This window comes from Myodes glareolus, chromosome 9 (assembly GCF_982192425.1).
Source record: "Myodes glareolus chromosome 9, mMyoGla1.1, whole genome shotgun sequence".
NCBI classification, from domain to species: Eukaryota; Metazoa; Chordata; class Mammalia; order Rodentia; family Cricetidae; genus Myodes; species Myodes glareolus.
This window is the reverse complement of record NC_142034.1, coordinates 21,921,686-21,943,450: the sequence shown is the minus strand read 5'-3', so window position 1 is coordinate 21,943,450 and position 21,765 is coordinate 21,921,686. Positions and strand designations below refer to the sequence as shown.

At 52.0% G+C, this 21,765-nt stretch overlaps 1 protein-coding gene across 1 annotated transcript; it reads right to left on the bottom strand.

The window, feature by feature from the left end:
* Nucleotides 1-1,062: 1,062 nt before the first annotated feature.
* Kcnh4 (potassium voltage-gated channel subfamily H member 4) lies at nucleotides 1,063-20,791 on the bottom strand. Its single transcript, XM_087909980.1, has 17 exons — nucleotides 20,542-20,791; nucleotides 18,561-18,794; nucleotides 18,108-18,254; nucleotides 17,840-17,967; nucleotides 16,215-16,458; nucleotides 15,648-15,805; nucleotides 12,751-12,958; nucleotides 10,732-10,926; nucleotides 10,130-10,329; nucleotides 8,166-8,415; nucleotides 7,335-7,579; nucleotides 6,737-6,775; nucleotides 6,210-6,562; nucleotides 5,832-5,938; nucleotides 4,794-4,870; nucleotides 1,962-2,674; nucleotides 1,063-1,269 (listed from the first exon to the last, which is right to left on the bottom strand). Exons 1-16 carry the CDS (start codon nucleotides 20,615-20,617, stop codon nucleotides 2,279-2,281), a joined length of 3,057 nt encoding a protein of 1,018 aa, XP_087766106.1. The 5' UTR covers nucleotides 20,618-20,791; the 3' UTR covers nucleotides 1,063-1,269; nucleotides 1,962-2,278.
* Between the last annotated feature and the right edge of the window lie 974 nt (nucleotides 20,792-21,765).

The following is a 21,765-nucleotide window of genomic DNA, read 5'->3' as shown; positions in this document are numbered from 1 at the left end:
TGTGTGGCCCTGATTGGCCTGGAACTTGCTATGCAGACTGGGCTGTCTTTAACTCCCAGAGATCCTCCTGCCTCTACTTCTGGAGTGCCGAGGTTGACGGTGTGTGTGGCACCATGACAGACTAAGCTTTCTTTATTAGGCTCAGATCCCAAACACACCAGGGCAGCCTCCACCCCAGATCTGAATTAACTCTCCTCCAACAACAACCTCTGCCTGGTTTCTCTCTACTCATCACTGTAGACAAAAGCCACCCCCCTCCTAATATGGGTCAGTTCTATTTCTGTTTCTCCTAATTTCTTCTATATGAATTAGGACCACTTTTGCTTCTGCTCAACCCCAACCTCCAACACGGGCCAGTATCTCCTCTCTCTGCATCTCTCTCCCAGGGACGCTATTCAAAACTTATATGAAATCAAAGCCCACCCCAGAGAACGTGTGGCCACTGTGCTAGGGCATGAGTCATACCCTGAACACTTGAGTTGAGGAATAAACCTGTCTGGAACAACCTGCCACAATGCTGTGCCCACATCTAATTTCATCTTGTCATAAGGTGGCAGTTTCTTTCAACACATATATCATAGGACATGCACAGATCTTCAAAGAAATGACATAAGCTGAGAAGTGACATTCTTAGCAGGTTCTTGACTGGTGACAAGCTCTTCCCTCCAGCTACATGCCCACTGTAACACACCATACCTAGCTCAACACCAAATACCTGGGAAGAAGAGTTCCTTATTCAGAAGGGCGGGGCAACTCCTGGGGCTATCTTTCCAAGTCTAGAGATTAGCCTGGTCTCTCCCGCAGACTGTGTATTTGTGGTTGTAGCTGGGTGGTGGGGAGGAAGGAGTGTAACAGGTCCTTAGTGACTCATTAAGGTCTCTCCCTTATCCCAGGAGTCCCTGGTGGCGTGAATACGGCGCCAAGTGGATTGACTGGCGCCTTTGCCCTTACTAGAGACAGCAACGGGGCCCTGGAGTACAGTGGGGTGTGTCTGCTTGTGTTGGCTCTTTCAGAGCCCTGGGGCTCTCAGATCAACCCCCAGAAACAACCAGAGTCAAGGTCTAAAAAAATAAAAAAATTTATTTCCTATCCAAAAGTGAGCTTGGGGTGCTGAGTGGGAAAGGAAAGCTGGAAGCCAGAGCAGTTGAGACCCTGTTGGAAGGGAGCGGGGACAGATTTGGCTGGGGTTTGGAGGTGGGAACAGCAAAAGGGTGATGTTGGGAACGCTTTGAAGTGCTGGCAGCAGAAGAGACCACCTTGCATGACAGCCTGCAGAGAGACAGAAACAGATGTTGATAGGCTCAAGTTCAAGAGTAGAAACAGACATTATTAGGACCCCTTTGGAGCCCACTCTAAGGTAGGGATTACAAACTGGATAACACAGGGACCTAAAAAGTAAGGGAAGCGAATTTTGGGCCTCGGAAATGATGAGCAAACAGGAGGCTGTGAAGAAATGAGGACTATTTCTCAGCCACCCAAGACCAGGTTATTGCTGACTTTGCCAGATGAATGTGGGCCCTTGCTAGTCAGACAGCTTTGTTTTTCTTGGGAAGTTAGAATACTGAATATTTTCTGACTCTTATCTGGAGTCTGATGTTGATAACCAATTCATATTTTGAATAAAAAAAAATGTCCTGAGAGTCAGAGACACGTCTGGTGCCATCGGTTTGCTTTCTTTGTGTGCTGTGGGGTAAAGTGAGTCCCTCTAGTTTGGTGCTAATAGGAGACCTAAGATGTGGGTTTCTCAAATAACAGCTGGAATCTCAAACTTACTCCTTTCAAGGTGACATTGTTCTTAGGGTCTTGGGCAAGGGACCCAGAATCTAGGACAGAGGAACTCTATATACCATCTAGCCCTCTCGCCATAACCCCCCGCCTCTCCCCACTGCGTGGTCCAGCCACAGCCTTCATTCACAGGCTAGATCCTTACTCTTGACCATTCTTCTGTTCCCAGTCTATACCTGCCTCCAAGTCTTGGGAAGAAAGTAGGACATCTCATCTGCCCAGGCCAGCAGGGCACCACGGTCCATTTCATGCCTGCTGGATTCCATGGCCTCAGGTGGTGGCTCCCCTCACGGAAGAGGAGGATGGGGGATGGTTTAGAAAATGGAACAGGGTTAGATGTGGCCACTCTTTGTTAAAAAGTCCAGAGAATTCAGAGCCAACCAGACCAGCTGGTAGCTGCTGACCCCAAGGCAAGAGGCCCAGGAGCCCAGCTCCTCCCTGGATGGCAGGTTCGTAACACCCACCCCAGACAGGCCTGGGCCCAAGGCCAGGGTCAGTGGAATGTGTCTGATCCAGACTGAAAGCTGTGACTCCTGAGGCTTGGGGTCAGGGGAGATGCCTCCGATACTGGAGAGGGTCCGAGAGGTTCAGGTTCTGAGGGATAGGGTGCCATTGTGGAAGATCTCAGCTCCGAGGGGGTGACCCCTATCTCCACGGTCCCCACACTCGCTGGACAGTGAACCACAGCGAGTGTAGTATCCTGGAGACCCGGTGGCGGTCCAGACACGTGAGGAGAGATGCATGGTGGCCTCTGGTGGGGGCAAGGAAGGTCTGGGGGCCACGCTGGGTCAGATGGGTGACTTGGGGGACCCAGCCTGGCCTGTAGGAGCCCAAGCACTTGTCGCAGCTCTCTGCTCAGCTGAGACACTTCCTGATTGAGGCGGGAGATCTGTTGGGAACACAGCAAAGTGTCTCAAGGATGCCATAGCAATAACCGGGCTCAGTTCCCACCCCTACAGTAGAGTTTAGAAAATTCCGTCACCACTGTCTGCCTGCAGCCACATGGGAAGAAAGCAGGGGCTACAACAGCCAACAGGTAAAGTGCCCCAGTTTTGATTTTGCGGCAGCAAACACTGCTGTCCCTTCTCCTTCTCTTTCCATTTTATTTATTTTTGTTTGTTTGTCTTTTGGTTTTTCTAGACAGGGTTTCTCTGTGTCAGCTGCCTGGCTGTCCTGGAACTAGCTCTGTAGACCAGACTGGCCTTGAACTCAGAGACCCACCTGCCTCTGCCACCCAAGTGCTGGGATTAAAGGCACCACGGCCCAGCTATTTAATTTTGTGTAAGTGTGTATGCGGATGTCCCTCTAGGCCAGAGGTCATTATTGGGTAGCATCCTCTTATCGCTCTCTCTATTTTTGTTGTTGTTTTGTTTTTTGGAGACAGTCTCTCATTGAATCCACAGCTCACCAGTCAGCTAGACCGACTCCGCCTACACCCGTCCCCAGCACTAGTGTTACAGGTATGCACCACCATGCCTGCCTTTTGTGTGCACGAGATATCAGAACTCAAGACCTTTACCAGTTCAGCCATCTTCCTGAGACTGGCTCAGATAGCTCAGGCTTGCCTCAAACTTGCCATGTAACCAAGGATAGTCCTGAACTCATGATCTGCCTTGCCACTATCTCCCAAGTTCTAGGGTTACAGGCACAAGCCGCTACACTTGATTCTCTATCCCTTTTATAAAATCTGAAAAATACACTCAGCCATAGCCTTGTTCTTAGCCCATCACACAAGCTCGAGTCTCTTCATGAGTGTTTTTCAAACTTTAGTAAGTGCAGAATCCGTTGAGAAACTTGTCAAAAATGCAGAGTTCTCGGCCCCACCCTATACATTCCAAACCAGGTAAGGCCCTAAGAACCTGTATTTCATTTATTTGTTTGCTTGTTTTTCAAGACAGGGTTTCTCTGTAGCTTTAGCACTTATCCTGGAACTTGCTCTTGTAGATCAGGCTGGCCTTGAACTCACAGGGATCCGCCTGCCTCTGCCACCCGGGTGCTGGGATTAAAGGAGTGCACCACCACTGCCCAGGAGAACTTGTATTTTAAAGGGTAGTTCTGATTCATATTCATGGGAATCACTGGCCTACAGCAGAGGGCAGCCTGAGACAGCGAGCAGAAGCAGGGCTAGCCGTTAACCTTGAATTGTAGATAGCTCTAGGCCCTGCTGAGTCCTGGTGCCACAGCTCTGGCTGCCTGCTGTTTATCAGTATGGAGGGAAGGTGACTCCCAGGGGCTGGGCTCAGTGGTAGCTACGTGGCAACAGTACTGAGATCCCTTGGGAAATAAGTAGAGGCAGTACCCAGGCTAGGCATACAGAATCTGGGTGCTTCCTGGCCAAGATTCACCCATATGGGCATAGGTCTTCTAAGCCTCTCAGCTCCCCTAGCCACTGACCCTTCCTCAAAACACACACACATCCCACAACACAAGGACTGGATAAAGATAAAAACAGAAAGGGCTTGAACCTTGACCATCAGACTCAGTGCTTGGTTGGATGGTCCCAGGCTGTAAACAGAGACTCAGTTGTGGGAGGAGGAGGAGGTGTTAGTGAATACCCGAGATGCAGAGGGACTGGACCAGATATTTGTACACTCTTGTCTCGCCCTTACGTTTCTGGAAAGGACATATTATTTTTCTATTTATCTGTTTGTTTGTGTGTTTTTGTTTTCCTGGGTTTTTTTTGTTTTGCTTTGTTTTTGAGACAGGATTTTCCTGTGTAGCCCTGGCTGTCCTGCAACCCACTCTGTAGTCCAGGCTTGGCTTCTGCCTCCTCCCGAGTACTGGGATTAAATGTGCCACCCCCCACCCCACCCCCAGCAACATAGTACTTTTCTAACTTTTAGGTGAGGAAATAAGCCCACTATGGCTGTGGAACTTGCCCAGGGTCATTTAGCCAGTGTGACTGACAGAACACAAAACTCTGGCTAACTCCAGAACAGGACATGCTCCTCTCAGACCCCAAGACAATATTCTCTGGGCTTGGCAGGGAAGAGCCAGCCCAAACCCACCTCCTGGTTCAGCCGGCAGACCTTTTCCTTCACCTCCTCTGCTGCCTCGGTGGCCAGTTCCCCGCTAGGCCTGGGGCCTGCAGGCGGAATGGGGTAAAGAGATGCAGATGGGTTCACAGAACCTGAAGACCCAAGTCTCCCCACTCTTCTCTGTTGCCTGACAGCAGGGAGCAAGGAACAGAACACTCTGGCGACAGAGAGATGGGGAAACCAACCCGAGAATCTGATTTTTGAGACCCAGCCTCGGCTCTTCCTTCATGCCCCCACCCCCCAGGGCTTCTGGGCATCCAAACACTGCACAGTGTCTCTTCTGGGTAAGCCTTCATATCTTGGAACACCACCTTACCAAAGTGCCATGCTCACTTTTTTTTTTTTTTTTTGCGGGGGGGGGGGCGTTCAAGACAGGGTTTCTCTGTAGCTTTAGAGCCTGTCCTGGAACTCACTCTGTAGACCAGGCTGGCCTCGAACTCACAGGGATCTGCCTTTCTCAGCCACCTGAGTGCTGGGATTAAAGGCGAGCGCCACCAATGCCCAGCTTTGCCTTTTCTTTTTAGTTTTATTTATTTATTTATTTATTTATTTATTTATTTATTTATTTATTTGTTTATAGTTGTGTGTATGTGTGCCTGTGCCACAGTGCTCGTATGGAAATCGGAGGACAACTTTTGGAAGTCGGTCCCCTCCTTCCACCATATAGGCACCATATAGGCACTAGGGATGAAACTCAGTTCGCCAAGCTTCACCTTTACCATTGAACTACGTCACTGGCCCCTTACAGTCCATTTAAGAAATAACCAAAGTGTCCCCTCCATTCCTACCACAAAGTCTTGTTCTTTCTCAGTGTGCTAGAACGTAGCACATAATTATAATTCTGGATTTGTTATCTGTGTACATGGGTGTTGCCCCCCCCATGCTAAAATGTTGGCAGGATCTGGTTTGCCTGTATTCCTAGGATGGCATCTAACATATGTGACATGGGTGGTTGGGTAGATGGACAGATAAGAATAACTGTGAATTGAAGTCACTGCGGTTCCTTACCTGAAGAGGGAGCCTGTGAGTGAGTTCTGGTGGGTTCTTGTCTCTTGCTGAACCGGAATGAAGGGGCCTCGGCCGTTTTACTGGGGTCCTCAATGCCATCCACGATCCTGGGGGTAGAGCAGTGCTCATCAGCACCATGGGGAGGGTGCAGGGCCCGAACAGAGCAGGCAGAAGGTGAATGAAGGTAGCAGAGCCAGAAAACCGGGGAAGAACAGTGGTCAAAGCGGAATGGGATTGCAAGCTGTGGTTGGAAAGGCAGGGTCGGCAAATGGGGCAGAGACAGTAAGGAGCACTGGTTGGAACGCTGGGAATGGAGCCCAAAGAAGGTTCTGGAAGCCAGCAGGGATATGAGAAAGGCAAGGAAGGCTGGCATCTCACCGGGGACTGAGGTCCGGAGGTCCAAATGTTCCCAGTGGGGGAATGAGGAGCTGGGGGGGCTTCCAGGCAGCAGAGCCCCTGGGGGGGCTGTGCAGGGAGGGACTTTGGCCCCGGCCAGCCAGGGCAGGGGAAGGAGACGGGGAAAGGGAAGGAGAGGAGACAAGGGCTGAGAATGGGGGCAGCTCCTCGCCCAAAAGGCTGACCAAGGACCCCCGAGGTCGTGCTGGACTGAGGTTGGGCAGCAGGAGGGGCCGACGGGGCTTGGGACCAGCCCCAGGCTCCATGCCACCCTCGGTTTCTGTGATGGAGGGCAGAGTCTTGTCTGAGGAGGAACCAAGAGCGTCGGAGCGTGGCTGTGGGACGAGAGAGCCCCAGTTGTTACTGGGTGGTGGACAATAGGACCCTTCATTGGGGTGCAACCCTCTGCGCCATGCACTGCTCCCCATCCTCTTCCTTCTCCCTGTGGCAGAGGAGCTAAGGGAAGCTGCCCTCCTCCCGACATCTCCCAATCCAGGAGTGAGTATTACCTGGGAGAGACGGGGAGAGCGCGAGAAGCGGCTGAGGCCCTGTGGGGACAGAGTGGGGTTAAGCTGACTCCTACCTCTTCACTCCCCTGGACAGCCCCTCCTGCCTGACAGGGTAAAGGGACTGTGTACATGGGGCCTTTTCACGGAATTGAGCCAGACACCACCAACTATAACTCAGAGGAAATTCAGAGAGACAAAGTGAACCCCAAAGTAGCAAAAGACAAAGGTTTAAGGGTATAGACACATCAGTCTAAAACAAAGTGGGAAACGATGGGACAGCAGTGGAGGAGAGGAACCTCAGTGTGCGGGGGGTGGGGTGGGGGGGGTTGGGGGGGTGCCACCAGTTCACAGAGGGACTTCAAAAAGCTAGATTGGGGCTGAGAAGTTCTCAGCAATAGAAGGTCTTAAGAGATTGTCAAGGGTCTGGGTGAGGCCCAATGGGGGATTGGGTTGGAAGATGCTAAGAGTATATGAAGCATTAGAAGAAGGTGGTTGGAGTTAGAGGTGGTGTTTTAGGGAGGCTCTCTGGGGCTGGAGGGGGTCTATTTTGAAGGAAGGTCCCTTGGTGGGGGGTAGCAGTCATACAGTGTCTACATACATTGTTTTCAGAGCCTTGGCGCAGGTTGAAGGTTAGGTCTCGGGGTAGACCAGCCCGGAAGGCAGCCCCATATTCTGGATATAGTCGCAGGACCTCAGCCAGCCCTCGGCTGCTCAGCTGCTGCAGGCCACAGTAAGTCAGTGCTTTCACATCGGCGCTGGTCTTCAGCACGCAGCTGGGGCCTGCCCCTGGCCAAGGCTCCTGCCCCAACTCAGGGATGTCTGCCCCAATCAAGTCCCCCTTCCCTATGGGGAGAGGAAGGGGACAGTCAACTGGGATGAAGGGAACACAGGATATCGGCGGGAAGTGGTCCAGATGGTTGGGAGATGGTCGGTATACTTAGGGATCGTTGAAGGCGAGTCAGTAAAGTGCATTGGAGAGAAGGAATAGGGGGCTTAGAAAAGGTCATTGGCGGATGACTGGTGAAGCTGGGCCACAGCTACTGGGAGATGTCAATAGCGCTGGAGAAACAGCCTATAGAACTGGAGGATCAATAAAGACTGACCAGAAGGGTCAGTTAAAGGGTCAGTGAATTCTAGAGTCACTGGGGAAAGAACGAGGGAATTGGAAGATGAGGCAAAGGAATAGGATGAATTGACTGAATGGCAGTCATCGATGAAGGGCCAGTGGGTTAAGGGGTGGCCAGATAGGGGAAAAGTAGGGGAATGACCAAAGGGGAACTGTAATAGGGTGAAAAGATCAAGGAAGAATACTCCTCGATAGGCATCCGAGGCACTTGCTAGGGGTCTCCCAATCCCTGGGCCCAGGCTATTCCCAAGTCCTCTGGGGGAAGGTCTTAGGATGGGCAGTGTGTGGTGGTGGGGTTCTCACCAAGGATGGCCAGCACCATGTTGTCGCGGAGCACCTCAAGCGAGCCAGAGCAGACATAGTAGTGAGCCTGGAGGGCGTCCCCGCGGCGTAACAGATACTCCCCAGGAGCACAAAACGAGGCCTTGATGTGCAGGGAGAGGGCCCGAAGACAACCCCTGCTAGCTGCTCCAAACAACGGCAGCTGCAGGATCTCCCGATTCAGGTGCATAGCAATGTCAGCCCGCAGCTCGTCTGGGAAGTCACGCAGTAACTGCATAAGAGGCAGAGGTCATTCTGGCCATCCCCCTGCAGTCACTTACTCGGATCTACAAATGAGGTGGGCTGTTCCCAAGGCAAGAGGGCCAACTTGCTCTCTCTTGGAAATTGCCCACTAGACCTTCAGGAAGACTTGTCTAGTCTAAACCTTCTTCGCCGTCTTGATCACCAAATCTAACTTCTGGGCGAGACCAAGTCTTCTCTCTCTCTGGGTACTGCACATGGCTACACCGAGTACCCCTAGATTCTGGTTGCTCGATTCTGTATAGTCGAGAGTTGTCCTTGGGCGGGGGGGGGACTCTGACTGGGAATTTGGAAAGTAGCAATCATCTTTGCTTCTATGTTCCTGGGGACTTTGGACCCTCTATTTCCCATCTCTGGGCCTCAGTATCCCTAACTGTAAAATTCAGGCTTATGCTAGGTCTTAAATTTTACCTGTTCTCTCTACATTTCCCTCCTAAAGTCATGGAGCCCCTCAGCAATTCTGTCTTGCTGACATCTTCCTCAATGTCCCACCTGCCCCCACCCCCCAGTTTTTCCCCTTCGCTTTTTTCTCATTACTTCTCCAGGCTCCTTGCTTAGCCCATCCTCTCGACTCACTTCCTGCTTCTACATTCTCCCACATCATGGCTACCAGCCCCTGTCTTCCCCACTGCCTGGAAGCCCTAACGTTGGGTTCCCACGTGTGTTTACAACTACTTGATGAACAAGCTCCACCTGAGTTTCCTACAGACCCTGCATATGGCTGATGGCTCAGACCTGGACTCTCCCCTTCATCCATAATCTCAGACTTCTTCCTGGGGTACCCTCACCTCATCCCTTGACCCCAAGCCAGATCTGGGCATCCCTGTGAGCTGCTCTCTTGTAACCAATTGGAAATTGCCTGCTCTTGGGGATCATTTCCAGTCCAAAGACTCCCATCCACTTCCTCCTCCACCTTCTGCCACACACCATCCTGGACGGCTGACAGTAAAAACTGCAAACTCAAGGCTACCCACTCTCTGGGGCTGCAGCTGCTCCAGCCCTAACTCTGGTGCTGGCTCCTCCCAGTACAACCTCCCCTTTTCCGAGGCTCACTCAACTATATTCAGACCCTTGAACCCATTCGCTCAGCTTTACCCGCACACACAAACCTAGGTTCCTATGGCCCTTTTTTGCCTGGAATGGCCTTCTCTGGGCAAACTGATTCTCTTGACCAAAAGGTACCACTTTGTCTCCCATCTTCCTTGTCTCCTCTGGGCTCAGATGCAATGAGGGCCCTGCTGCAGGAATAGGGTTCCACCCACTCCATGCGTCTCTGTACCTGTCTCCCTCTCACCTTTCTTGGGGTCTCTTTGAGGGCAGAAACGGTGGTGTGTCATCACCTCTAGCTGCCCCCATCCTCTTCTGTGTTCAGACACAGAGAATGAATGGAAAATGGTGGCTTGGCCCACCACAGGGCTGGGGGGAAACTGTGATGCCTACCATGATGGAGAAACAGGGGCCCAGAGAAGGCAAGGTGTCCACCCAAGTCCACACTCAATCATTATACTTCCTTTCAACCTCCATGTTTAAGCACTGAAGGAAGGGTTTTGGATTTGGCTGGGTGCATGTCCTTGCTAAGAGCCCTATACTTCCCTACACCTTGGTTGCCTCTGTACCAACCGTAAAGAGACAGTAGCCCTTCCCCACTGCACTGCCAAGTGGCCAGAGCCCCGGCTCAGCACTACCTCGTTGGCATCAATGCCGCTGTTGACAGCCCATGTAGTCTGGAAGTACTCCAGCATGCGCTGCTTGAGTGGACGGGGCAGGCGGTGCACTCTGATGAAGTCTTTGAGGTCCTTCATGCGGCTATGGTAGAGCGAGCGTCGGGAGTACATGCGCTGGATGATGGCGGTGACATTCCCAAACACTACTGCGTGCATCAGCGCTGCAGAGGTGGCAACCCACAGTGCATCAGGGGCGATCACCCCTCCCTTGGCTCCCTGTGCTCCCTGGATCACCCTGCCTTTGGATGGGTCTCAGGTTCTGGGGAGGCACAGGAGAGCTAGCAGATTCCTGTGAGCACATCATCTAGTAATCAGAGACAGGGAACGTAGGTGGCAACCCACAGATGGAGCAACCTGTATTCCTCTCTCATCACCTCCTTAGGTCATGACTTTGGGGGTCTCCCCTCTTGAAAGAGGTCACACCTGTTTATGGGCACAGTCACGTGCAATGGAGAAAGGACTATGAACGAACACGTAGGCACCTTGTTTTCTCCAAGCCTCAGTTTCCCTGTGCACAAGCCTGAATTTCCAGGGCTCCCTGGGAGTAGCGGGTCTGGCCTCACCGCCTATGAGCATCGTGCAGATGGAGAAGATCTTCTCGGCATCAGTGTTAGCACACACGTTGCCAAAGCCCACACTGGTGAGGCTGCTCAGCGTGAAGTAAAGCGCCGCGATGTAGGCGCTGCGCCTAGACGGTCCACCTGCCGAGCCGTTGACATAGGGCTCCTCCAACCGCTTGCCCAGCTCATGCAGCCAACCTGGGATATGGAAGGACGGAGGGAATTAGGGCTAGCTAGACAAGCGCTGGAGAAAGCATCTCCCTGGTCTGCCTGTTTGACCTGGCATACATATTTACGAAGGAGAGGGGCAGTTTGCAGCCATGGAGATAGGAAATGGGCCATGTTGCTGTGGCTGGGCCTGGAGACCATGAACTGGGTCTAGCTGCACTCCAAGGCTACCCACTCCTTAGACTGTCGACTGCAGGGGCCCCTTCAACATCTGGTATGTTAATGCGTGTCTCCTGTGTGTGCTGGGGGTAGGGTGCCAAGATCTGACCCGGCCAGGCATCGCCTGTAAATAGTGTCAAGGAGAAAAGAAAACAGACTATTCCAGGTGGGAGGCAAACTACGGAAGGAGAGTGTGTTAGAAGCCGTAGCAGGTATTAGGGGAGCCAATGTGGATCCTAGGTACAACATTTTGGTTGAGGCTGAGAGTATAGAAAACTCACCATGGGCCAGGTGGTGGTGGCGCATGCTTTTAATCCCAGCACTTGGGAGGCAGAGGCAAACGGATTTCTGTGAGTTCGAGGCCAGTCTGAACAACAAAGCAAGTTCTACGACAGCTAGGGCTGTTACACAGAGAAACTCTGTCTTGAAATAAATAAATAAATAGATAAATAAATAAATAAATAAATAAGAGAGAGAGAGAAAAAGGAAGGAAGGAAGAAAGGAAGAAAGGAAGGAAGAGACTTCACCATGGGGAAGGAGTGAGGGCTTCCCAGGGAGGAAACATGTACAAGGCCCAGAGTGAGAGAGCAGTAGGTCAGGCCCAGGAGGGCAGTTGGCATCCACAAGCTCTACAGGAGGAAGTAAAGTGGTGGGGACACAGGTCACGCAGAGTTGCCTAGGGCACATGATCACCAAGCATGGACTTCACTCAGGGGACAGTAGGCAGCCAGTGTAAGGACCCAGATAAAAGCTGGGAGAGGGTCAGTGTTTATTCTTTTTAAAATTATTATTATTATTGTATTTATTTTATCTTAATGTGTGTGAGTGTTTGCCAACATGTTACGTATTTGTACCATGTGTCTGGTGCTTGCACAGGTCAGAAGAGGTTATTAGGTCCCTTCTGAGCTACCTACCTTATGGGTGTTGGGAACTGAACCCAGGTCCTCTGCAAAGTCAACAAGTGCTTTTAACCCTCCAATCTCTCCAGCCCTCTCTCCAGGCCTCTAGTGCTGATTCATGGGAGATCAATTTGGGTGCAGTCAAAAAGTGGTTGAGGGTGGGGATCGGAGGAAGACAAGGAAGGCAGTGCTGGCCTTTGTAGGAGTCATTGAGAGAGGAGGTGGGGTAGACTGGACACGGTGGTAGAGATGGAGAGAAGATTCCAGATCTAAGTGGTGGGGAAGGTGTGGGCTGAAGGAGAGGGAGGGGCCAAGAAGAGTGCCTAGAATCTGACCTACTTTCCGAGGAGACAGTGAGGGCCTGGGGCTGCCTCCTGGCCAGTGGCCCCATTAACTGTGGCTAAGGAGGAACTGATGATGGCAGAGAGCGACAAGGTAAGAAGCTTTTCTGAGCCTTGACACACACTGCTTCCTCTGTCTCCAAATACTCTATCTCCATCAGCGTGTTCCCTGTCATTGGCTGATTTTGGGCTCCTTCTCAACTGGACTGGAAGTTTCCCCCTAGCAGAGCCCTTCTCTTCAAACCAGTGTCTCCACACTTGATCCAGGAGCACAGGGCATTTTACTGGGTGGTTAGAGGACAATGGAATGGGAAGGTGTTAAGTCCTGGTGGCATCAGTTTGGGGACAGGACAGGTAGAGACGTCGCAAGTGGAAGTCTGGGACTGGTGGCTCACCAATGTCCCAGAGCAGCGGGTCATTAGCTTCCATCTCCCGGCGCCCGATGACATACCAGACGCAGGCCATCCAATGAGCAAGGAGGGCAAAGACGGACATGAGCAGCGTCAGCACCACCGCGCTGCACTGTGAGTACCGCTCCAGCTTCTGCAGCAGCCGCAGCAACCGCAGGAGCCGCACTGTTTTCAGCAGGTGTACCAGCGAGGTCTGCGGGTGGAGGGGGGCAGCGGGGGAGGCCGTCAGCAGGCACAACTCCCCAGAGCCCTCATATAGCCCCCACCCCCCACCGACACATCCTTCGCACCAGACACCCCGGAGCCAGGGGAAGCTGCAGGAAACTGTCACCGCTGCCCTCAGAAAGTGAGGATAACATGCATCAGGAAAGAATAATTAGCTTAGCGACTGAGGACTTCTTTTGCGTTGGGCCACTAGTATGCTAGGCATTTGTAATCCTCATTCAAACAAACAAAACAGCCTTCGAGCCTTCGGTCCAGTTATCATCTCAGGTCCCGGTGTGCTAAGGAATGAACTAGGGCTCACAGAAGCCAGTAACCTGCTCCGAGGTCACAGACGAAGGAAATAACGGAGCTATAACTCAAGACCAAGATGACGGGCACCAAGTCCGTTTGGGACTGGGCTGCCTCATAGAACTATGGGATGATTCAGGAGCAAGCCCTGGCCAGAACCGGAAAGAGGAAGGGGTAGGCTGAATGATCTACTGAGGACCTCTGTACAAAACTCACACGGCTTGAGGACACCTGCTTTGAGCTAAAGACTGATGGAGCCATGGTGTCTAGCAAGGACCCTGGAAACATTTGCTACCTTTACTGCTATGGGGAAGGGAACGCAGGGATCAAACCCAGGACTTTATACATTCTAGACAAGTTTTTTGTTTTTTGTTTCCTAAGCTATAAAACCATATCCCCAAATCTGCTGGTTTTGTTATAATTATTAACACTTCAACTAGGCCTTCTAATATGGCAGACAAGGAATGGGTTGGGGGTTTGTGGATAGGAGCAGCTCAGCAGATAGAGCTGTAGGCTTGAGGGACTTTGTATAAAGCCCCTCACCACACTTTCAGGGAGCTCCAGGGAGGAACGTACCCCAAAGCCAATTATGCTGCTTCAGAACCATCTCGTGGATCTCTAATGTTAAGTGAAGGGGCTAGAAAGGAGGTGGCCCTGGTTCCCCAACAGGAATCCTTTGTAAGTCTTAACTGAAGTATTAACTTTGAGACGTAACACAACTCCCTCCAGCCCCAGAACATCTGGCTCCCAAACTTGAACACTTCAGGGCTCCCCAAAGTCACTTGTTTCTGTGTCCCACACCTTTAAGGATCCTTCTCCCCTTGTCTCTTTGGCTAGAACGCAATTGGCATGGCTCCTGTAACTCTTGTCAGTGCCTGCACCTCTGTGTTGGTTCAAACTCTCAGGCTTCCAGTGTGGCTGGTCATTTCCCCTAAGTCATACATCTGGAGACCCTGGTTATCCGGGAAGCAGACTGTGTATGGGAAAGAATCCTAGTCTAGTTCTGATTGCGCTTCCGTACCCACATTTGAAAAAAAGATTTAAGAACCTTCCCTAAAGGGTTTCGGATAATGACGTGTGCAAAAGTATGTGTGTGAAATTTTACTGAATCCGCAAAAGTACTCCTAAAGGTACCAGAGGAGAGGGGACAGCCCGAGAGGAGGGGCTGGTGGCTCTCTGCAGCAGGCTCTCTCCTGTAAGGTAGAGACTACCTGGTGGGCATAGAGACATGGCTACAGGCCTGAGGACCAGTAGGAAACCCTTTTCTGTATGGTCAGTACCTCAGGGCAGACTCTCTCTCACACACACACATAAACACACGCACGCACGCACGTGTGTAGGAGCATGCACACACATGTGCACAGCCAGTAGAAGGGGCCCACAGCCCGTTGGCGGCTAGTTAAATCCGGCTTCGTGTAGGTGGTTTCCTGCTATAGCTGAGTGCAGCAGGGAGCGCACACGGGAAAACTGCTCTCCACCTCTCCTCCCCCACAATGGCGAGGGGGCTTGGGGACACAGGGCAAGACTGCCTCACCTTGGACTAGAAAAGACCTACTGTCTGGCTCCATCCTGACCCTTCAGGGCACTTCTAGGCAGTCCCGAGCAAAGACACAGGCCCAGGTACACTACCCAGCCTCTGACTCGCTGCCTTGACTTACTATGCACTTTCCCTGGTTTCTCATCCTTTGCTAGCCAAATCCTGTTCGCTCTTAGAGATTTAGCTCTGCTCGCGCCTCCTCCAGGAACAGTTCCTTCCCAGACCACCTTAGCCCCTGCCCAACTGGGATGCCTCTGCCCCCGGGTGCTGGCCTGATCTCAGAATGTTTTTGCATATGCTGGCATTCCAACCTAGATCTCCAAAGCCAGTCAAAGCTGCTATTGCCCACCCCCACTCCCATTCAGCAGTCCTGGGGCTGATGTCCTCCTTCCATTATTCCTGTCTGTCTCACCAATCTGAGATGGCTGTGGGTGCCAATTCCTGTCTCTTTCTACCATAGTGACCAGGCCCCTCATACAGTGTTTTGCAGACAGCTAAAAGCTCATCAGTTGTTTGTGAAATAAAAAAAAAAATGTGAAAAGTACCACTCATCTGGCATCAGACCAACGCCGCCTTGGTAGCCATAGTTAGCTTTTCGTTTGTCTCAGCTTCCCTCAAAGATTGTGAGCTGAGTTCTCCAAGAGCATAGACCCTTTGGGCTCCTTCCCAGTGCCTGGCTCAGGGCTGTGCCCACGGCAGAATCAGAGAGACATCTATCTGCCTGTGAGTTGATAGGAAGGACCGTGGCTGGATTTATGGTTGCCCCCCTCCCCCAGAGATGCTGGGTTGGAGTTCAGATGCTAGGATGCATGGTGGTCTGGGGGTCACTCACCACGGTGATGTTGAAGACATACAGCAGATCAAAGGGCAAAGCAGCAATAAGGTCCACGAAGAACCAGGTGGCCAGGTAGTGGAGGCCGATGGAACGAGGAGCCGAGATCACCTGGCCCGACTGGGACACATAGGTGGTGCGGAAGTTCAAGATGATGTCTGAGGAATGCAAGAGGCTGTTACGAGAGACCATGGACTGGATCCTTAGGTCAGGTAGCTAATGAATAGGGCAGAGTGTGGTGAGCACTGGAGACCCATAAGAGAGGAGACAGAATGGAGAAAGCTGGGACTCTTGGCTGATCTATAGAGAGGAAAGGCCACAAGGCCGAAGGTTGCAAAGGACTGGGCTCTATAGGACTTACAGGGTCTAGGGAGGAAGTGTTAACCTCTTCCCTCTCCGAGGGCTTACTCACCCCTCACTAGGCCCCTAGAACCCACAAAGAACTACAAAGAGAAGGTAAGACCCTTCTGAGTTAGAGAAGGGTCCCGCAGGCCCAGCAGGGAGGGAGGCTTGTTAGAGTGGGTCCCCATAGCCCACCCTCCAGGTTAGTAGGGCAGAGGGTCTGACCCAGGATGAAGAGCATCTCCACAGCGATGTCGCTGACGAGGGTGTGTCGGGAAGTGATGGGGGTGTCATCATCACCGGAGAAGCAGACGTTGTAGGGGACGGTGACCGCGACATAGAACGTGGCGAGGAGGATGAGGCCATCCCAGATAGCCTTGGGGATGCTGTAGTGGAGGAGGAGGCAGCGGGAGCCCCCCACGGAGGCCACCTTGTACTCGGGCACTGATGGCTTTGGCTCAAACACGTTCTAAAGGGAGAGGGGTGGTGGTTGGGGACACTTGGGGGAAAGAAAAGTTGAGGCTGGGGGAAGGGAGAGTCAGGGGATAGGAAACAGGGGAAGGTGGGCATCGCAATAGTAGCCAGAAAGGGGTTGGAAGGTATGGGTGAGGAGTTCTCAAGTTGGCACCTGGCACTTTTGTCTCGGTACCAAACCATTGCTCAGGCTCCTTTTTATTTTATTTTATTTTATTTTATTTTTATGGAGACAGGGCCTCTGTCTGTAGCTCTGGTAGTCCTGAACTAACTCTGTAGACCAGGTTGGCCTTGAACTCACAGAGATTCAGAGGTTCGCCTATCTCTGCCTTCAAAGGCTGGGATTAAAGGCATTCACCACCACCAGCGGCAGCAGGCTCATTTTTGTAATTCTTTCTTTTCACTTCTTTCTTTCCTTTCTTGTGCTGGGGACTGAGCCCAGGGGACTTGGACTCACAAATCAGGCACTCTCTCACTCAGTTAGATCTCCACAAGACACCCTCAGGCCCCTTCTGAAGAAATCATGCTGTATCGGCTGTGTTTACTTGAATTGACCCTTGTCCTCTTTGAAGAAATTATGACAGTCAGGAAGATATCCTAGCCTGAAGGGTCACAACTTCTTTGTAGTTCTCTTTGAGTATGACCCAGAGGGAGGAAGTTAGCCCTGCTGATCCAGACCCTATAGTCTTAACAGACTACAGAAGCTGGTGGGAAACTCTATCTCTTGTTCATCAGGATCCATAGGATGGGATGCTGGGTCCAAAACAGGTGCTTTCTTCCTAGGACCACAGCACCTTGTGAGTTTACCCCTCGTGATACAACCCTTACACTCAGGGGGAGAATTCCTACTAGAGCTCCACCCCCTGTGACATCACCAGAGCAATGTCAATCACCTGCTAAAGAAAAGAAAATGGGAATGGAGGAGGGGTTGGGGAGGGGACACATGGGATGAAGCAGAAAGTATCATAAGGACTGGGCGGTGGTGGCGCACGCCTTTAATCCCAGCATTCGGGAGGTAGAGGCAGGCAGATCTCTGTGAGTTCGAGGCCAGCTTGGTCTACAAGAGCTAGTTCCAAGACAGGCTCTAAAACTACAGCGATAGTAAAGGATTACAAAAAAAAAAAAAAAAAAAAAGAAAAAAAAAAAACCTACAGCGAAACCCTGTCTCGAAAAACAAAAACAAATAAACAAACAAAAAAACCCAAAAACCCAAAAACCAAAAACCACATACACACACAAAGAAAGTAGCATAAGGAAAATGGGCGGACAGGGGGACAAACCAACAGAGGGATACTGAGCAGACAGGGAAAGAGGGAGAAGGTAGCTGGGAATTAGGGTTGGAGGACTTGGAAATATTAGTTGGGGGTGGAACTCACATTATTTGCTTCCACGCTTCCCTGACCCCGGCGACCAAAGTGGCCAGTCAATCGGTGGAGGACAGTCCGGTTCTGTCTTCTGGTGGACCGAAGTTTTGAGCTAGTTCCTCTCCTCCCAAGGGAGTTTTCTATTAGGAAAACAAACAAACAAAAAACAAAAACAAAAAAAACCAAAGAAACAAAGAAAACAAACAGGCAGAGATAAGTTGGGGTACATCCTAAGAGATTATATGTGGAGCAGTCTATTGTGACCCAGACTTCAAGTTACCATGATTATTGTCCCCATGAATTCCTGGTGAGTCAAGTCCTGGGCCTCCACTCTGAGTGATGTCCTTGAAGGAAAATAGGAAAAGCACAACTTCCCCCATCTCATTCTTAATGGGCATCATGTCCAGGAGACACCAAAAGGCTGAGCCTGTGGGCACAGAGAGGGGGCAGAGGTGTGTGAGGGGCACTGTGCCTACTTTCGGTCCTCCCTGGTTTCTCTATGTAGTCAAAGGCTTTGGTGAATGCTTACAGCTGGGAGACACCCCAGAGATTTGTTATCTTCACTTCACTTTACAAATGGAGAGACCAACGCCCAGAAAAGATCAAGGATGAACTTAGCTCTGTAGCCAGCTTGTGGCCATGGGAGAATAAGCCCCAAAGCTCCTCTGTGCACAGCAGACTCCGACTGAGACCTAGGATTTGGGCAGATGTCAAGCCACGTCAGGCTCCTCACCATCCTTTCGGTAGAAGCAGATTTCAGCTCGGTGCTCCTGGTGGCCTTCCAGGGCTTTCTGCAGCCTTTGCAGGGCCGGCTCACTGGTCTCTGGGCCATAGAGGAATCGGCAGCTACAGGTTTTCTGCATGACCTCGGTGCGGCCGTAGCCGGTGAGCTCACAGAAGCCGTCGGAGCAGTAGACGATGGGATAACCCCGTGGGCCCTGTGCATTGGCCAGAAGGAAGTTGCTATCTGCAGGAGGGAGAAGTCAGGGTCAGGGTCAGGCCAAAAAGGGAGCTAACTTCTAGATCGACAACAGTTCCCTCAAGTTCTGAGCAGAGATCAGAGAGCTAGAAGGTTCTAGGTGGTTCCTACGGGAGCTCTGAGATGTTCTGAATGAGGACAAGAGATAGAAACCAAAGGGCAAGGACTCAGGGGAGGACTAGAGAAGGAACCCTAGGAGGCCATGGTGTTCATGCTGCCTTCAAGCTGGGACACTGTGACTGCGGAGAGCAAGATAGAATAGTAAGGGCATGGGCTCCAGGACTCATTTCCATCCCTGTGACACTGACTGTGACCCCGGGCAAGTTAACTATAGCTCCTGTGCCTCAGTTTCCTTATCTGTAAAGTGGGACACAATGTGTCTTTTTCTCTGGTGGCTGTGGGTTGCATCAGGTAACTTGGGAAGAAGGTCTCCTGGCACTTAGTAAATGCTACTCTGAGAAAGGAAAAAACTCCCCCCACACACACACACCCTGCAGTCACTCAATTTTGGAAGCATATCCTTGGGTACAATCCCAGCATTTTTTTATAATGAGCAGGACAAAGATTCTGATGACATCATACTCTTATTGTTTAACCAAAAGGCAGACAATTTCCAAACTCACAAACATGCTTAAAGTGAGGGAAAGACATTGGGAGACACATCCTCTTTCTTGCCTTCTAGGAAATGCCCGCTTTTTTGATATTTTTTAACTAGTTTCAGGGGATCTGCTCCTGGTGCTCAAAGTCAAACTGGAGAAGACATTAAGGTGTGAGCTGCAGCCACCCCCAGCACCAGAACCTGAGTTGGCTCCCTCTAGCTTCAGTGGATTAGAGGCTTGGGGGTGGGAGGGCACCCAGGGACAGGCTCAGTTGATGGAATATGAGACCCAAACAGTACAAGGACCCTAGGAGAGGTTACGGTCCCAGGGTGGGGTGGTTGATCGGGACACTTAGGATGCCTAGGAAGCACTGGGTCCTGGGCACAGCCTACTTCTTCCATCCCAGGGCCCGTTGCCTCGGTGATTGGCGCTATGGAAACAAGGGAGGTGGGGGGGGGTAGCCCTGGCGGCTCGGTTTCCGCCCTCGGCTACCGCTCCCCCACCCTCCTAATGCCCGCCAGGGTTTCGGAGAGGGACAAAGGAAGACATGGGGGTTCCAGAGTTGGGAGAGGGAATGGCGGGAGAAGAGGCCGGGAAGGAGCTCTGCGGCTGTCCAAGGTGCTGAACTTGGGAACCACGCTCAGGTGGGCTAGCAGAGAGTTCCCTTGGTCTCAAGCACTTGCCCCCGCTTTGCCTCGCCCACCTCACACACAGATATCTCATAATTTGGGGGTGCGTGACCTTAATATAGACTAGGTCTTAACTAAGTCTGATCTCTCTTTCTTTTTCTGGGGCAGGAGCATCTGGAGTCATCAGACCACTTTGTTCCATCTCCAGGTCTCAGACACCTCCAAACACACCCCCAGCACAGTCCTGTCCCGGAGTGGGTGACTCCCAAGCCCCCCTCCTCCGTCGTATGGCACAAAGAGCCTCTTTTGCCTTGTGTCACACCCCCTAACCTTGTTTTCCCCCCACCGCCCCAGTCTCTTGATCTCCCATTCTCAGGGGCTCCGCACCCTGCTTCTTTACCACGGCTTTGGGAGTTCCTGCACCCCATTCTCTCTTCTCTGATCACACCGTGTCCAGGATACCCACCCTGTCCCAAGGAGATTTGACCCAGCCCCCATTCAACTCACGCGTGCCGTCAAAGCGGGTGGCGATGGTATCCAGAAAGGTGTTTTGAGGGGCCAGCAACCCCTTCATGACCGGCATGGCCCCGGGTGTGGATTCGAGGCGTCGCCCGGGCTGCGTTCAGCGCCGCCTGGCCGGAGGGGGCGCGCTACCGGCGGGGCCGGGGCGCCCCATGCGCCGGCCTGCCTCCTCCCCTCCTCTCGCCGCCGCTGCCTCTCTGCTCTGAACCTGGTAGCTCTGAGCTCTGCTCCGCAGCACTTCGAGAGTCACCCCCCCCTCCCACCTCCCCACGGGTCAGGTTCTTCCCGGAGGGCTCGGCCCGCGCCCACCACGTGGCTCCGCACCGGGAGGGGCCGCCAGAGACACCCTCACCCCTCCTCTGCGGCTCTCCTCCCGGAGGGGAGCGGCCCACGCGTGTCTCTTGGGGAGAGACTCGGAGACACGCCCACCATCGAGGTTTGAGGTGATGAGGTGGGGCTCGCATGGTGGCCACGCCCTTCTTTTAGGGTGGTCACGCCCCTACGCGTGGTTCCCTGACTGCTCTGGTAGCTCCACCCTACGGGTTTCCCCGAGCGGCCCACGCCGGGTTTTGTGTCTGGTTGTTAGTGCCGCCTGCTGGAGTTGGAATATTTCTTTTTCTTTCTTTCTTTCTTTCTTTCTTTCTTTCTTTCTTTCTTTCTTTCTTTCTTTCTTTCTTTCTTTCTTTCTCTCTCTCTCTCTCTCCCTCCCTCCCTCCCTCCCTCCCTCCCTCCCTCCCTCCCTCCCTCCCTCCCTCCCTTCCTTCCTTCCTTCCTTCCTTTTCAGAAAAGGACAGGGTGTGGAGGTCAGAGAACAATTTTCCTTAGTCGGTTATGGCCTTCCACTTTGTAGGTCTCCAGGATCGAACTCAATTCTTCAGTCTTGGCAGTAAGGGCCTTTATCCACCAAGCCATCTTGCCAGCCCATTTATTTATTTGTTTCTTTGTTTATCTATCTATTTATTTATTAAGTATACAGTGGTCTGCCTGCATATATGCCTTCAGGCCAGAGGAAGACACCAGATCTCATTATAGGTGACTGTGAACCACCATGTGGTTGCTGGGAATTGAACTCAGGACCTTGGGAAGAGCAGACAGTGCTCTTAACCACTGAGCCATCTCTCTAGCCCCCATGTCTCTATTTTTGAGATTTTACATTACTGTCCTAGGGCTATAGCAAAGTGACACAGAGCGGATAGTTTAAACACTTCT

Coding starts and splice junctions, on each gene's coding strand:
- Kcnh4 (XM_087909980.1), bottom strand. CDS start 20,617: ATGCCGGTCATGAAGGGGTTGCTGGCCCCTCAAAACACCTTTCTGGAT. Junction 15,806..16,214: donor GGAGATGCTCTTCATCCTGG/GTCAGACCCTCT, acceptor TGCATTCCTCAG/ACATCATCTTGAACTTCCGC. Junction 10,330..10,731: donor CTGCACGATGCTCATAGGCG/GTGAGGCCAGAC, acceptor CCACCTCTGCAG/CGCTGATGCACGCAGTAGTG.